Genomic DNA, 15,963 nt, shown 5'->3' with positions numbered 1-15,963 from the left:
ATTAAATTATAATATTAATTATTATGTAAATCAGGTTCATGATAAAATATTTGCTTATTAATTACTATTTACTTGCTTAACCTAACTATAATCATCAAAGGTATTTATTTATGTATCTTTTTCTAATAGCTAGGTAGAGTAGGACACCGTGACAAAATAATTCACGTGTAACTGCGCCACAGGCTAAAAAAGATTGGGAACCCCTGCTTTAGCGGTTAATAGTCAGTAGAGTTTTAAACTCCGCCGAGGCGGACAAGGAAAAGTTTATTAAATCCTTTTACTTTTTCATACTCCAGACACAGATATTCATTGAAAGGGGTTTACTCGAAAACAAAAACGAAACAAACATCGAAACGAATACGATATTAGAAATATAAACTTATTATTCAGCTACATCTAAGGGTGCATGTCCACTATAGACGATCTAGGTATCTAGGGATTAAAAAAATGTATATTAGGGAAATTATCTAATATGTAAATTTTCTCTGGGGTCATCTATAGTAGACATGCACTTGTCTGAAATACAAATTGTCAAATTCGAGTTAATAAGCACCGGTTCACAGATGAAATGTTATTCAAAGCGAAGGTTTGTCTGTTACAAGTAGGAGTAGAATGTTAGTTGACAATTTGTTCTTCAGGCAGACAAGGGCACAAAGTAATATTAATATTTATTATAAAATACGAAATGTATGTGCACACGTACCGAAAAGGGTAAAGAGAGCATCAGGCGTGACCATCTAAAACAATAGGAAATAGAAAAGAGATAGCATTATATAGTCATAAAAGGTATTTGACATCATATCTATAAATAAATTAGCAACTTATTTTCAAGGATAGAATATATAGATGTAAGTCTGTAACGCCGTATTAGTGTACTATTAGTCGGCGTGAAGCGACGTAACCGACTGTTACTGTTGTGTTAGAATTGTGTTCTGAATTCAAATTCAAATTCTATTCTCAACTTCTTTGTCTTTTATTAAAAAAAAGAAACATGTAAATTCTTACCTCTTCATTTAAGTTGGACACGAGCAGTACTGTGGCTAGGGGCATCGGTGGGGCCGCCAGTGCCCGCAGAGCAGGCGAGGCCGGAGTCAGGGTTAGGGCCCCAAACGCTGGCAGGCCAACTCCGCCCACTCCCACTCCGTACGGGGACGCGAGGCCAGAGCCCAGACCCAAGAAAGGCGGGGCTAGAACCCCTCCAGCTGTATAAAATAATACCTATAGTGGAACTTCTAAGCACAACTAATTCTGATACTAAAATCTTAATCAAAAGAGATTCTCGTCTGCTGCTTCTGTTAAAATAAAACACAACTAATTCTGATATTAAAATCTTAATCGGAAGAGATTATTTTCGGCTTTGTTAAAATTAATATTCTGTACATTAAGGCAAAATACTTTTGGATATTTTCATTAAGAAAAGTGCAATTTTGATTTTGTATCCTTATTCCGTACGACAACAAATAAGCTTAAAAGTTATAGTATATGGGTCGTCAAGTCTCAGCGGTGCAATAGGGATCCTGATGACTTATTAGGCACAGCGGAAACATTCAGGATTGATTGTAAATAATAAACAAGATAAGAGAAATGTGAGTAGGCAGAGAAGTTTGTTAACATTAACCTTATTAGTTATTCCTAACTACGTTTGAAACCAAACCCACAAGATGTCAGTGCATAGATGCTCCTGAGGGTCAGTTTACTTTGCAATTGCGTCGATGCAATGCGATGCATTTTATTAGGAATTGAGATTTAGTTACTATTGACACATTGACAAAATGAGAGTTTTTGGATTTTTCACTTCTAACCAGTGGAACTAAGTATTCGTAGGGTTTCTTGGTAGGTTTCTTGTCAATAGTCATGTGAAATAGACATATTATGACAACTATATTTTAACTTAATATTATAGCTGTGTAACACCACAATTGACACGAAATATCCTACGGCGGCTACATTGCTCCACCTGGTGATAAATGAAAAATCCTCATTGCCACTTGCGGTTTGAGATGTTCCAAATGCGAACATTCATAATACTTAGCCCATTTAAAAATGCATCGTGTCGCCGCGACGCTGCAATTGACCCTCAATCTACAGTGCGTTGAAGGGTGCATAACTCCAGGTCTTAGTATTGGACTAACTCATCCTGGATGCGAGGGCCAAGGCAAGGTGAGCCCGCAGTGGCATCAACTCACTGGTCAACAGTTGATGGGTGTCCCCGTCCCCGGAAGGCAGTGAGGGGTTGGTGTAGTCTCGCGACTTGTCGTTGTTGTATTTCACGTTCAAGCAGGTCATCTTGGAGTAGTCAATGCGAAGCGTGCAGCAACCGTTGTAAATGTTTTGTCCGTCCAAGGCCTGAAACAAAAAAGATCTGCGTTAAGATTTGTCATTTCACTCAGATACTTTAGAATTGGTCTAAGTAGCACGATTAAATCTAAGATTTTTGCTTTCGAAACCAGATTGTATTATTTTAATGCAACATCAATGCATCTTCTTTATTGTTATATCCTGTCAAACTACAAAATGGTATTCTTATATGTCAAGCCAAATCATTAATCTTATATCTTTAAACGAGCAATTCTTGTATATATATACTAGCTGTCCCGGTGAACTTCGTGTCACTTTAAAACCTTCCCTGGACTTCTACGAATATTTTAAGACTAAAATTAGCCCAATCCGTTCAGCCGTTTTCGAGTTTTAGCGTTACTAACACAATTGAAAATCCATTTTTATATACAGGGTGTAACAAAAATAAGTGATAATACTTTAGGGTGTGTACGTGTTCCTTGTAGAGAGTTAACTGTGAAAGTAGCAGCTCTGAAAGACGAAAAAAAATTTTCACTTTTGTATGGGCAAGGGCCCGAGCGTCACGAGTTTCCCCATACAAAAGTGAAAAATTTTTTTGGTCTTTCAGCGCTGCTACTTTCACAGTGAACTCTCTACAAGGAACACGTACACACCCTAAAGTATTATCACTTATTTTTGTTACACCCTGTATATACTAACTGTCCCAGTGAACTTCGTGTCACTTTAAAACCTTCCCTGGACTTCTACGAATATTTTAAGACTAAAATTAGCCCAATCCGTTCAGCCGTTCTCGAGTTTTAGCGCGACTAACACATTTGGAAATCCATTTTTACATATAAGATAGATAATTGGAATCTCGGAATCGGCTCCAACGATTTTTATGAAATTTGGTATATAGGGGGTTTCGAGGGCGATAAATCGATCTAGCTAGGAATCATTTTTTTCGAATACCGAGCAAAGCTCGGTCAAACAGCTAGTGTTACATTAAATGAGTACAATCACGGCACATAATATATTCAATAAGCTAAACATAACGCTCAATCTACCAATATTCCAATATTAGCAATACAAACATACAGTAGCAAATGACATCGATGTGTGTAATGGGCCCGAAGGAAGGGTGTCTTACCCTTTATTGTGTAACTTGTAGGTGTGCAAACATCCTGTCAATCTGAGTTAACGCCGTGTCAAGATAACGATTAACTCGTCCGATAATCCATTTAGTTCCGATAACATCAACCTTTCCAGCGAAAGTTCCGTATACTTACATGAGAAAAACATTTTTATAGAGCTGGACGAATCTGATTTAGGGGATAATAGATTTTTTAGAATCTCTTATTTAGAAACCACAGAATATGCAGACGCGGTCCGAAGGGGGACATGACCCCCCCAAAATCTAAGGTCAAATTGAAAAATCTCAAAATCTTGCAAGCTGCGACCGCGCCTGAGAATATGTAACATAAATTTTCAGAGTGCGTAGTATACATTTTCACAACGTAAAAATAGAAATTCAACATTCAAAAACTGTTCTGTTCCAAAAGAGGTGCCTTTCCAGTTTCTGATATTGTTGTTCAAAGTATCACAAAATATATGTGAGTGGGGTTGATCGTTACCTACTGACAGACACCTATTTGTTTGTCCTCGACGCCTGCGGCGACCGATAACGGCGGATCGCGATAGAAAAGAGAATTAATTAAAATGCACTCAAACCATTCCTGCGAGCACCCAGGATTTCGCTGCAAAAACACCTCACTTTTAAAATAAAAAGACCTTACTAAAGCTAGTTGCTTCTTTTAAGACAACAGTATTATCTCTATTTAAGCATTTCACTTCAACGTTCAGATTAAATATGGATGTTTGGAGTTTAAAGACAATTCAACAGTGGTAACTAAAGTTTAGTTAGAGTATAACTAGACTTGGTGTTACTTACAATTTCTTGGTATCTAAATTCGTTTATTGCTAGTGAACCGTACACTTTTCCAGAATAAAAAACTATATATATATAGGGTCTAGGATAGTTTTTTTATTCTGGAAAAGTGTACGGTTCACTAGCAATAAACGAATTTAGAGACCCTGTCTGGCTCTCACAGGTTTATCCAAATTTCTTTAAACTTGCATTAGGATTGAATTATGAATAATATTTAACAGGCAGGCATGGGCAAGGCATATTATATTGTAAGACTTTTGTCTAATATTTTTATCAGTTATTAAAGTTTTCTGAAAGTATATTGTTTTTATACAATTTATTAGTATAGTAAACACAACGTAAGCTTAACGCCCACCTGGTGTTATGTGGCCGTAACCTATATCATAATTGAGAAATGTGGCTTTATTGGCCATATATTTGTAATTTATTACCTCCTAAACTATAGTTTACCCACGAGGACAAGGAACGAACCATGTTATTCTTAATATACACAGTTGTATATGGATTGTTAAATGCTTCAGTTTTTGTAGCAAAAGACTTTATTTTAAATCTTTGTAATATGAAATATCAAACAGAAATCTATCTGGTATCGGATAGACCTAATCTTAATATTTCCATTAGTAACCTCATCAAAGTAAAGCTAGTGACTGATTAAATTGGAAATTATTCACGGAATTAATCTAAATATTTGCAAACCGGCATTAGCCCAAGAGGAGATGACCTAGTTAAAGTAGGTATATCTACCATCTAACCTTTTATGTATATTTGTATGGCTTTTTAGTGATAGAAATGTAACATTATCGAAAATATTATTTTTAACGTGTTAAGTTTTAGAATTAAAGGTTAATATTACTACTCTATATAGGATAATATTATTATGGCTTCTAACAATTTCCATAATATTCCTAAATCAACATTTTTATCTAGATCTGGTAGGACCGTATACGAAAAATACTAGAGGATTTTGTACTTTGAGTATTAGGAGAGGATTATAACAAGTCAGAAAAAAATATGTAAAACTCTTGCCAGTATATTGTTCTATAATAGTCTATACGTTATTATTTCCAGTCCCTGATTTTTCTTTTATTTTATAAAAGATCCTTCATTAGCAATATTATCTAAGCTGCCAGAGGCATTCCCGATAAATTTACAATAATTTTCTTTGTCATGCTTTATAAAAATATTTTCGAATATAAATTGATTAGAATTTTTTTGAATTGGATAAGTAGCTGGCTTGTTAAATGCTAATTATTATATACATCTCAAATTACAAACCTATTTCTATGAGAGTTATCGAAATAATAATGTAATCTATGTTTAGATATTTGTGTTTTAGAGCTATTTTTAAGATGTAAATATTTTAAATATTGGAAAAAAATAGAAATATAAATAGATCAATATTATAATGCGGCCGATAAACAATACAATAAATAAGCAATGAACAGTTCTAACGCCGAAAAAGTGAACAAAGTATCTATCAAGAGAAATGTTTACTACAAAGTATAATAAAGACATTAGACGGTATTTTCTCAGGATTCAATAAAAATTTGAGGGTGCAATAAATAAGTAAGAGTTGAATGTCGGGAGAGCTGGAATATTGGCGGTGGATTTAATAAATTTCTGCTCTATATGCAAATGGGAGGCCCTGATGTGTAGACGTGAATAGATTGGATCGTTTATACCTCAACTTATATGGAAATGCGAAAAGCACGTAAGAAAGCGGAGAGAAGATCGCTTTGATACGTAATTAGTTTTGGAGTCCCCGAATTCGATTTTGCGTACCGAATGCATTTAATATACGCAAGCGAACGTAAAGGATGATTGACTCGATTGTCTCTTGGTTTATTGGGGAATGGGTAACTAGTACCCTGGAGCGTGTACAAACGTCACATGGCTCGATTGAGGCGATACATTGTTGCTTAAATAATCACTTAATATTTGGTTTGTGCGCCCGTGTGGAATAAATAATAGCATTATATTAACACCTCTCTACATATTGATGATTTATCGTGTTCTAGATGTTTCTGCCAAATAAGTGGCGCGGAAATTCGTTTATTTGAAACTTGTATATGCTTCCGTGATAAATATACTTTCCCGGGACAGTATTAACACCACATTTCGCCAAAATCGGTTCAGTGTTTTTAGCGTAAAGATAACAAAATACAAAAATCACCGTTAAAGTTATTTTTAGACACGCTTCACATTCATAATATTAGTATTGGCATTGTAAAATACAGAACATCAGGTAGGCCGAACAGAAACAAGACCCTTTCTTTAAAAAATAATATCAATATCTGAATGGATCTCTCGGTCACGATTGTCAGATTGTTTCACCCTCAAAAGGTTCAAATATGTTACCCTTTTGATGGCTCACATTTTTCGTCATTTCTACCTATATATCCGTCGCTCCGACATTAAGCAATCAAATGGAAACAAACTATGAGTCATAAAAGAAAAAAAGAATTGGGGAAATAAAAGAGATATATTGCAATCTACGTCACATATGAAGACTTTATGTGTATTATTGATTAGTTAATTTATCAGGAGGTTAACTAAAACCTATAATATTATACTCTGACCACTTAAAGCGTAACTCTCGTAGCATACATTTAGTATGCTACGAAGGTCGCGCTTAAACTGGTCGCTCTATAGTTACCAATGATTTCATTACCATCTCAGAAATCTGGGGAAACTCTGACTTTTGTACGGTGAATAGAGCTCGCTTAAACCAAAGCAGGACAGAGAAACAAGTGTTCTCCATATCTCTTAATCAAGACCCGCTAATTGTTTTATCTTCAGCTCGTTAGGATTCGTTTAAGCAAAGCCTTCTTAGAGCCGGATTAGGTGCGGTCTGCCTTAATCCACCCCCTGCTGCTAATTCTGGCGGTTTTTCTACGGAGACCAGATAAACGTTTTTGTTGGGGGTCCCAAGCTCGTCATGTTTAATATTTATAAGAGCCGGAGCTCAGATTGCTTCTGCTACCGGTGCAGGGATTACGCTGCGCCAGTATGCATCTCGATTTTTATTCCTCCACGTTTATTTATTCATACAAAAATTGCAGCTAAGGTTCAGCGGCGCTGTGAAGTCACTTCGTCGTTTTCTTTATTTTGCATTTTTAGAAAGGCCTAACATAACAAACATTAAGATAGATTGTACGTTATGGTATTACGAAAAGGTAGGAATTCAAATTTTTGTAGCATCCAGGAATGCTGTTACTGTCTAAAAAGTCCAAGATAATAATTGGACACTGTTAAGCATTCGTGTACTAACCCACACAAAAATTACGTATTGAGTTATGAATGCAGTTATGTTCTTTACGTGATTTAGAACAAGACTGCATTCAAAATTTAACGACAAAAAAAATTGTGGGTTAGGACACTAATGCTTAATAGCGACCATATATAGAAAATACTTATTATAGTTCAAACTACGAACGCGAAACTTTATATAAATGTCAAAATTTGCATGAAAGTGAGTCTATCGTCTCGTCTCGTGTTATGGGCCGTACTATTTAGGGCGCACAAGTTTATTGGAAATACAAACAGAATAACTCATGTAAATATAATGCCGACGTCGATATGCAGCGAGCCATGACAATACCTCTGTCATCTGGGATTTGGCGATTAGATGATAAAACGAAAAGACATTCGGTAACGACATCCCTTGAGACGGTTTCTTTGAATATTGGAACATTAATATTTCAATGTATTTTAAACGGTAGAAAGTAACTGATATGCATGTTGTATGGTTTATGTAGATACTCATAAACGTAACGTTAAAATTTTATGTGTCGGGTTATCTAATAGGAACTGCTGTAAAGGGAGACCGCCTATTTGTACAGTTTCTGTTGCCAATTTTTATTGCTAAGTGTTCATGTGCAAATAAATAGTTTTCTATTATATGCAGGTAACGAAAAGTTTGTTCCAAATTTAACTTTCCATTTGGGTGACAATAACAACCCATATTTCCGTGTAAACACAATCATATTGAAATCGATCGGACGTGTAAATATAAATCAGAGTCGCCATAAGTAAACTTTTTCCCTCCATTAGGCAACGTAATTAATATCGGAGCTTCCCTTAATTGTAGGTGACAACAGACAACTATCGACGAACGCAACACTCCTCGAACCCGCCCCTAATGTAATTCAATATCTGCGATTAGTCCGCCAATGTTTCAACATTGGGACGTCATAAATTATGAAGTCGGCAATGTTGGCTCACCCTTTGTCTGTATTGTGCTCGACAATGGCATTGTTTCACCTGTAAACACTGTAAACAGTCTATTCGAAAATTATTCATTCGAGTTAATAATTTTTACGTAATTTTATTGACTCCCAAAAATTTTTCACGAACAATGGTTTACCAAATTTTCCAAACAATATAACGGGTTTTGTTCAATTTGCATGAAAACATAACTTTTAAGTAATAGCTACAGTTATAATTTACGTTTCAAATACAATAAATGTGCCGTACCGGATTTACTGAAGTTAGACGAGCCAGGCAGAATCAATTTTCAGCGCGCATTTTCAGTACGTGTACGCACCAAACAAGAACTCTTTCTTGACCCTCGAAGCCAATAACAATTAGCGACCAATCATTTTAAAATTTTATATTATGCTCATTCAATGCATGGATCATCTTACGTTGGTTTTTTGACGCGGGAGAGACTGGCTTCGGCACGAATGGGCCGGCTCAACCGGAGAAATACCACGGGCTCACAGAAGACCGGCGTGAAACAGCGCTTGCTCTGTGTTTCGCCGAGTGAGTGAGTTTACCGGAGGCCCAATCCCCTACCCTTTTCCCTTCCCTACCCTCTCCTATTTCCTTCCCTATCCTCCCCTTTTCCCTTCCCTACCCTCCCCTATTACACTATTCCGTCTTAAAAGGCCGGCAATGCACCTGCAGCTCTTCTGATGCTGCGAGTATCCATGGGCGACGGAAGTTGCTTTCCATCAGGTGACCCGTTTGCTCGTTTGCCTCCTTTTTTTATAAGAAAAAAACTTATCAAACAATCCACCCGACTGACAATCAGTCTGTATCGTTTTAACCAAACATGAAAAGATGTTGCAAACATGACATTTTCCAAGGTAGGAACTGACCCAACGATGCAGCTAAAAAGCTAAAAGCTCGAGTCTATTGGAATAAACAGGCGTTTTAAGTAGTGTTTATTGATAAAACAGACATCTTCTCCAGGAAGTTGCCAGATGTCGCGATTTTGGCGGGATGTCCCAATTTTTTCATCAAAATTAATAAACGTCCCGGGCGGGACAGGTTCAGTCCCGCTTTTCGGGGAAAGCCCGAATGTACGTGCAGTGTGCTTGGAAAGAAAGGTACATAATGAAGATAAGAGTGTGGGAGGTAGAGGGGTGGATTTTCTTTGGCTACTTTTGATATATTTTATTGTCACGTAAAAGTTAATTTAACGCAAATTCAAAAAACGTTCAAAAACTTTTGATTTTATACCTTTTTTTACTTTGTCTGAAGAAAGAAGAAAAAAGGTTCCAAAGTCCCGACTTGGTACAAAAAAAATCTGGCAAGGCTGATACAAGTCTAGTCTCTGATACATTTTATAAAATGCTAGTTAAAACAGCGGCGTGGTGATTGCAGGTTCGCTTAAACCTCATTAGTGCTCCTGACCTCGTCAAAACATAAAAGTTAGTCACTTAAAAGTATACTATAGTAACACTTTTAAATGGAGTTAAAATGTTGCGCGCTCTTAAAGTTTAAGTGCCAAAATTATTTTACCGGGCAATTTTGTTACTCCCATCGTACTTGCAAATTTCTTCAATATTTTGGGTTATATGTCATAAAAGGATAAGTTAAATACATTGCAGTGACACGTAGAATTTAAGGCTAAAGTTGTATAAATATAATAATTTTAGCTTAAAGGTATTGGATAAAGCATATATAACTAGGTTGTAGAAAAAAGCGTTCAAGTAATTATATTTTTTTCCATCCATTATATAATAATATTGGCGATTAATCTTTATTGATACAATGTTATGAACGTTGACTCATTAAGGACTAAAATAAAGCGATCACGAACTTGTAAAGAGTACTTGTCTATGATTACCTTTTGATTGATATTTGTTTCTCGTAAAGGTCTCTACTCTCTACGTCGTTGGAGTAATATAAGCATGACTATCTTAATAGTCGTTGATGGTGTATATTAAAGACAGTTTCATGGAAATCATGCTTATATTAGTCCAATATTTACACCTTTAAAAGAAACAAATGTCTAAAATGAATGAAGTAATCAAAATGTAGGGTAGTACGAAACGAAAATACTCATATTGTTCGTTGCGTCACATTCCGGGTCGTTGGCTTAATCATTAATCATTTTCGTTCAAACAAAATGTATCACAGATACCTGCTACTATTTCAAAGGGAACAGCGTGAAAAAGATTATGCTAATCCTAAAATCATGAATTCAGTGATTTTGCCTGTAAGCTACAGAATACATATTAGTACAAGCTGTCTTGTTAAAATTATTTATATGTATATATATAAAAAACTATTTTACCTTGTCGACATGTGAATGCGGAAAATGAAATGATATGCTGGATCTCAAAGAAAAATAATTAGGCGGTGTCAGACGAAAGAGAGAGGTCCCAGAATAAAGATTTCAGGACCTGTATGTGTGTGACATGTACAAATATAATTTTTTTTGACAGAAAAAATCTTTACATATATAAAAATAACACTGGCTATGTTATTACTCAAACGTAAACATGGCCCCAAACAACGTTTGACCACTTATCTATTTATATAGACGTCTTTGATCCAGACAATCGCGTTATAGGCAATTAGAATCAATAACGGTGCTAACAGTCGCACCAGTCAAATGATGAAATAAATTCATGGCACGCGGCACGCCTCAATTTGGAATAAGTAATCAATTGAAATTATGAGGTCATTTAGAAAGGAATATTTAGGCTAAGATTTGGTGACAATTAATTATACTTAGAACAATGAAATTAATCTTTAGGACGGAGCAAAAAACGTCTCATTATTAAAGCTTGCGATGCGATATTTCAGGTAAGGAATTAAAAAATTGTGTTAAGGAAAAGTTAAAAGAATAAATCTATGTTCCTTCGTTATACAGAATTTATTTTCTATCAATCTTTTAATCTTCTTCTTCGAGTATTTTTAGCGTAAAAAGCTTGTACCTGGTTAGCGATTACCGGCGAGTTTCTTAAACTCAATGACGTGGAAACTTACCTGAATCTCTTTAGAAATTTCTCTTTTATTAGTTTCCATAATATGTATTGGTGTAGGGATACTTTCGATTTGATTCTAACATAACTTTTGAAAACAATAATATAAGCCAAGTTATAAAATCTTTAAAAACATTAATCTATAGGTTAAACTGAGTAAAATCCAAGAAAATAGTCTTCCTATAAATCAAAAATATTTGCCGATCGCATCAAAGTACAAACAGCTATAGTATCATAATATATTCGACGGATAACTTGTTTGAATATGTCTCGGAGTTGACGTAAAAGCCTCGCTTAAACTTCGCACTGGCAGAGTGCAATTTTAAAATGTAAACAAACCACACCTACATCACATTACACTTTCCAACAAAGTTTATTTATTTATTTAAATTACGCCCGGTGCGCAGAGTGAATAAAAATTCGCAAAATGAATTGCGCTTAGTTTCGTATATTTTAGCAGCGCCTTTGTGGCTTGGGGGAGTAATTTATTTAGAATATTGTTGGTTCGATTTCCTTATATAGTAAAATAATCGCATAATATTTATTAAGATTTAACATTTGAAGAAATGGTGGTTTCGTGATACGAGAAGATGTTATTCATTATTGATTTTAAAAGCCCGAAAAATTAACATCATCCTAAAGAGGTATTTAAATAGCAAAGAATCATTAATACCGGTGTTATAATAAACTTTAGACAAATCAAATCTGTAATTCATATTCATGAAACCGAAATATTCCGCACAAAATGATTAACACCAAAAACATTAGAGTAGAAATCAAATAGATCTACTCCATCAATACGGGATGATGGATAACAATGCGATTCGTGCGATGCCCCTCCAGTCTCCACCTCATCCATAATGTCACCACCGTCGCGATCACTCAACGGCCACGTGCTCTTTTACCGCCCGCCCCAGCCGCCCTAGCCATACATCACTCATACACACTAATGAATTAGACTAAACACGAAATAGATTATTTTGTACGTAGTGCTGTTGCTAATTCGCTTTCTATAAGTATCTACATTAAGTTACCACCGTACTCAGAGACATTTAATAATAACCTTCAATTTAATGAAGAGTTTGACAGATAATGTATGGGACTTACGTCAAAATTTTGAATTAATTACGTTTAAGTAATTAATGTTCCACTCTGAGTACGGCAGTTACACTTGACTTGTTTTAATCCACCATTAGGGCAGCTTATATCCACTAGGTATACCATCGAACAGTATCCAACAAACGTCAAAGCACTGACTTTCGAGCGATCAGATCGTTTCAGTTTATTACATCGAGACTACATAGAAGCTTACGTTGGATTAAAACAGCAGAATCTGGGTACCATAATGAAACGTCCTAGGTAAGTGGCAGCAGAGTAAGTGGAACAAAGTGAAGTCGAATGCTTCCACCACAAAGGGCACAGTCGTACGCTGAAATCCGATCCCGGCCTGTATGATCCTTGACATGAATCTCTAACATCGCCATCAAATCTTTTCAGGGGGCGGCTTACGCGAAAACACGAATGTAAGCTCTTAATGTACTCAATTCTGTTACCTATACGCCGTATCTCATTTTACGAGTAAACACGCTCGTAAAATTTGACAACTACACGACGCTTCGATTACTCTCGAGGATGAGGATCGGGATATATACCATTGTTCTGCGTTTATCCTAATTTGATAACGTATATTTTATTATTTGAAATTTCCGCGAGTTTTTTTAAGCTATTTCGTGCCGGTCTAGTTTCCGAATAGGTACGTAAACGACAGTTCAAAATTACCCAAAAAATAATTTGCAATCAAAAGGAAATCATTTTTTGTTGTTTAGTCCGAAATTGTGGGCAAATTGTTAACCAACTAAACACATTACGCGACCGCAACCCATGAAAAACCACAGCGCCCGCATATAAAGCCTAAACAAGCCCCGATATCTCTATACAATTTTAATTAGGCTGTCACTAAGCAGACCCAGATAAGGGGGCAAACGAGCAAACGGGTCACCTGATGGAAAGCAACTTCCGTCGCCCATGGACACTCGCAGCATCAGAAGAGCTGCAGATGCGTTGCCGGCCTTTTAAGAGGGAATAGGGTAATAGGGGAGGGTAGAAATGGGAAGGGAATAGGGGAGGGTAGGGAAGAGAACAGGGTAGGAGATTGGGCCTCCGGTAAACTCACTCACTCGGCGAAACACAGCGCAAGCGCTGTTTCACGCCGGTTTTCTGTGAGAACGTGGTATTTCTCAGGTCGAGCCGGCCCATTCGTGCCGAAGCATGGCTCTCCCACGTCTAAACATTTATACAAAATCCTGGAAGATTTCATTCACCAGAAATCCGTATCCCATTTACCCTGTGGGCTCGTACGTATAAAAATACCGTCGACATTGTTCGCTCGTTAGTTAGTTCAGAAGTGTTACGATGTTATACCCGTTAACGAGTACAAGACTTATTACCGTCTCAACTATACAGCTTATACTGAGTACAATGGAGATGTATGCTATACAAATATTCTAACAAGCTGACAACAAAGGTTTATAATGAAATTGCTTAGCCGTGTTCTGTAAAGGTTCTTTATCTTGTTATTATTAATTCATTGTTATGTATTAAGATATTTATTTTAATCGAAGGTTATGTCATTTTGGAGGTTATTTTTTAATGTTGTCCAAACATGGAATTCGAAAAGTAACAACATTGAAACTTTAGGGTATCAGAGACGTATTTAAGAGACACGCTATGTTGAGGTGGTCAGATGAAAAGACTCAATTTTTTGAGGTATTTTGGGTCATTATTGCCAATCTCTATGCTTAAAGTTGATAAAGTTGCCGTATGAGATATTGACGTGCATGGACAACTTTATCTATGATGAAGATTTTTTTTCTATATATTATGTCGCGTCATATTCAGAACGATACAACTATCAGATATTTAATTAAAGCAGCCTGCGATCCAAGACTAGCAATCTTTAATTTGTATAATGAATGCTCCAATTCCTTTATTATTAAACAGAGTCTCGGAGACGAGACAGGCTGAAGCTTCATCACAGTTGGCTAACAATAAATCCCAGTGAACTAATTGCAATATTATATTGCGGAATGGCTGGATCCTATTACGTGGAACTGCAATCACGGAGGATACGACTTAGCGTTTCTAAGTTTTCACAATTTCGCTCTGCCGCTAATATTTCCACTGTACAACGGTTTCCCTGCTTGGGAGAATTGTGATCGCGACATCGTGAAATATAAATCATATTCCTAAACCTTATGCACGGGACTCGTGCTTGTAATGTTAATCTCCCGTGGTAATAGCATTTGAAGAATTGTGAAAATAGGATGCAGTCGGATTGATCAACCCTAGAGTAAGTTTATTGTACACTTTAAGCTCTCCCGTTGTTTGAAAACTGAAAAGTGATCTAATATTTCATTCAGTTTTCCCAGGTATATTCATTATTCATGTTAGGTAAAAGTTTTGACTTAAATGATGAAAATATACCCAGTAATTACCAAAGTAAGAGAATATAAAGTACGCAAACTGAAATCACCGAAACATGAAATAATTTTAACATTCATTGATAGCGGCAAAAATTATCTCCGACTGAATCATAACAGTTTCAAAATGGAAAAATTAAAAGCTCAATAATTATTACACTCTGAAGCGAGTTTGCGGAAGCCGCAAAACGAAATTTAATTTGCCCTGAACGCTGCATCAGAAATAAAGTTAAAACAGTCACTGCAGTAGGTACGCCCAACTTCTAACGCAAATGAATAGCGAATGGGAAAAGTTGGGCCGAGAAAAATGATGTCCCACTCGGCGGAACGGCGGACTATTGTCGACTTACCGTACGTACGAGCTCTCGATATTATTGTTATTAAATACACACCTGCATTACTGTTACCTTTCAACCTCTTTCGTATGTCGAGCTAGGTTTTGTGCATTGGTTTAGTGACCTATCTACGTGTTTTTGTGCGTTTAAACAAATACAAATCCGACATAATGTTATGAACTACATCACTTACATGCCTAGGTCATGCCTAGGTCACATCGATATGATGGAAATAGTCATACTTAAATAAACAAACTGATTAGCTTTCTAGCTTTAAGTAGAGATATTTTGTTATTACGATTGGTTTTTCGCCCTAGAGCCGACCCGGCTTCTTGGGAGTTGCAAAGTAAACGTAAACAATAACCTATTTCCGTTGCACAGGATGAAATATCGTTTGCACAATGCAAGTTAATTAATAAATTTCAACTTTGAAAGCGAGAAGTTTTTAGTGGTCCATAAAATTCAATTCGATCCGAATAGATAAGTTCATCAGTAAATAGTTTGATAGCGAGTCATTAAGCGAATGAAACGTGCGGCAATAAGAACTTTGTTATAGCGTTACTTTGCAAACGTTTAAACAGAAACAAAGATTTACTCACCGTTTTCGCCATTTGCGCTGACCCGGTGTCTGGGTACTGGATTAAGGCTTGAAATGAATCTGCAAACGAAACATCTTTATAAAATATATGAAAATTATGTAAAAT

At 36.1% G+C, this 15,963-nt stretch overlaps 1 protein-coding gene across 10 annotated transcripts in view; it reads right to left on the bottom strand.

The window, feature by feature from the left end:
• Nucleotides 1–15,963, bottom strand: part of LOC121731317 (polypyrimidine tract-binding protein 1) — a 468,460-nt gene that overhangs the window by 9,306 nt on the left and 443,191 nt on the right. For 7 of the 10 annotated variants that reach the window (XM_042120704.1, XM_042120706.1, XM_042120713.1 and 4 more), the window contains 4 exons: nucleotides 15,859–15,917; nucleotides 2,133–2,346; nucleotides 1,006–1,202; nucleotides 704–737 (listed from right to left, as the gene is read on the bottom strand). In XM_042120704.1, the coding sequence (XP_041976638.1) occupies nucleotides 704–737; nucleotides 1,006–1,202; nucleotides 2,133–2,346; nucleotides 15,859–15,917 (504 nt within the window). The remainder of the gene's footprint in view (nucleotides 1–703; nucleotides 738–1,005; nucleotides 1,203–2,132; nucleotides 2,347–15,858; nucleotides 15,918–15,963) is intronic. The other 3 variants (XM_042120708.1, XM_042120711.1, XM_042120709.1) reach the window with 1 other exon arrangement.

Source organism: Aricia agestis, chromosome 10 (genome assembly GCF_905147365.1).
Source record: "Aricia agestis chromosome 10, ilAriAges1.1, whole genome shotgun sequence".
Lineage (NCBI taxonomy): Eukaryota > Metazoa > Arthropoda > Insecta > Lepidoptera > Lycaenidae > Aricia > Aricia agestis.
Note: the sequence above shows the minus strand (reverse complement) of the source record. Positions and strands in the feature narration are given on the sequence as shown.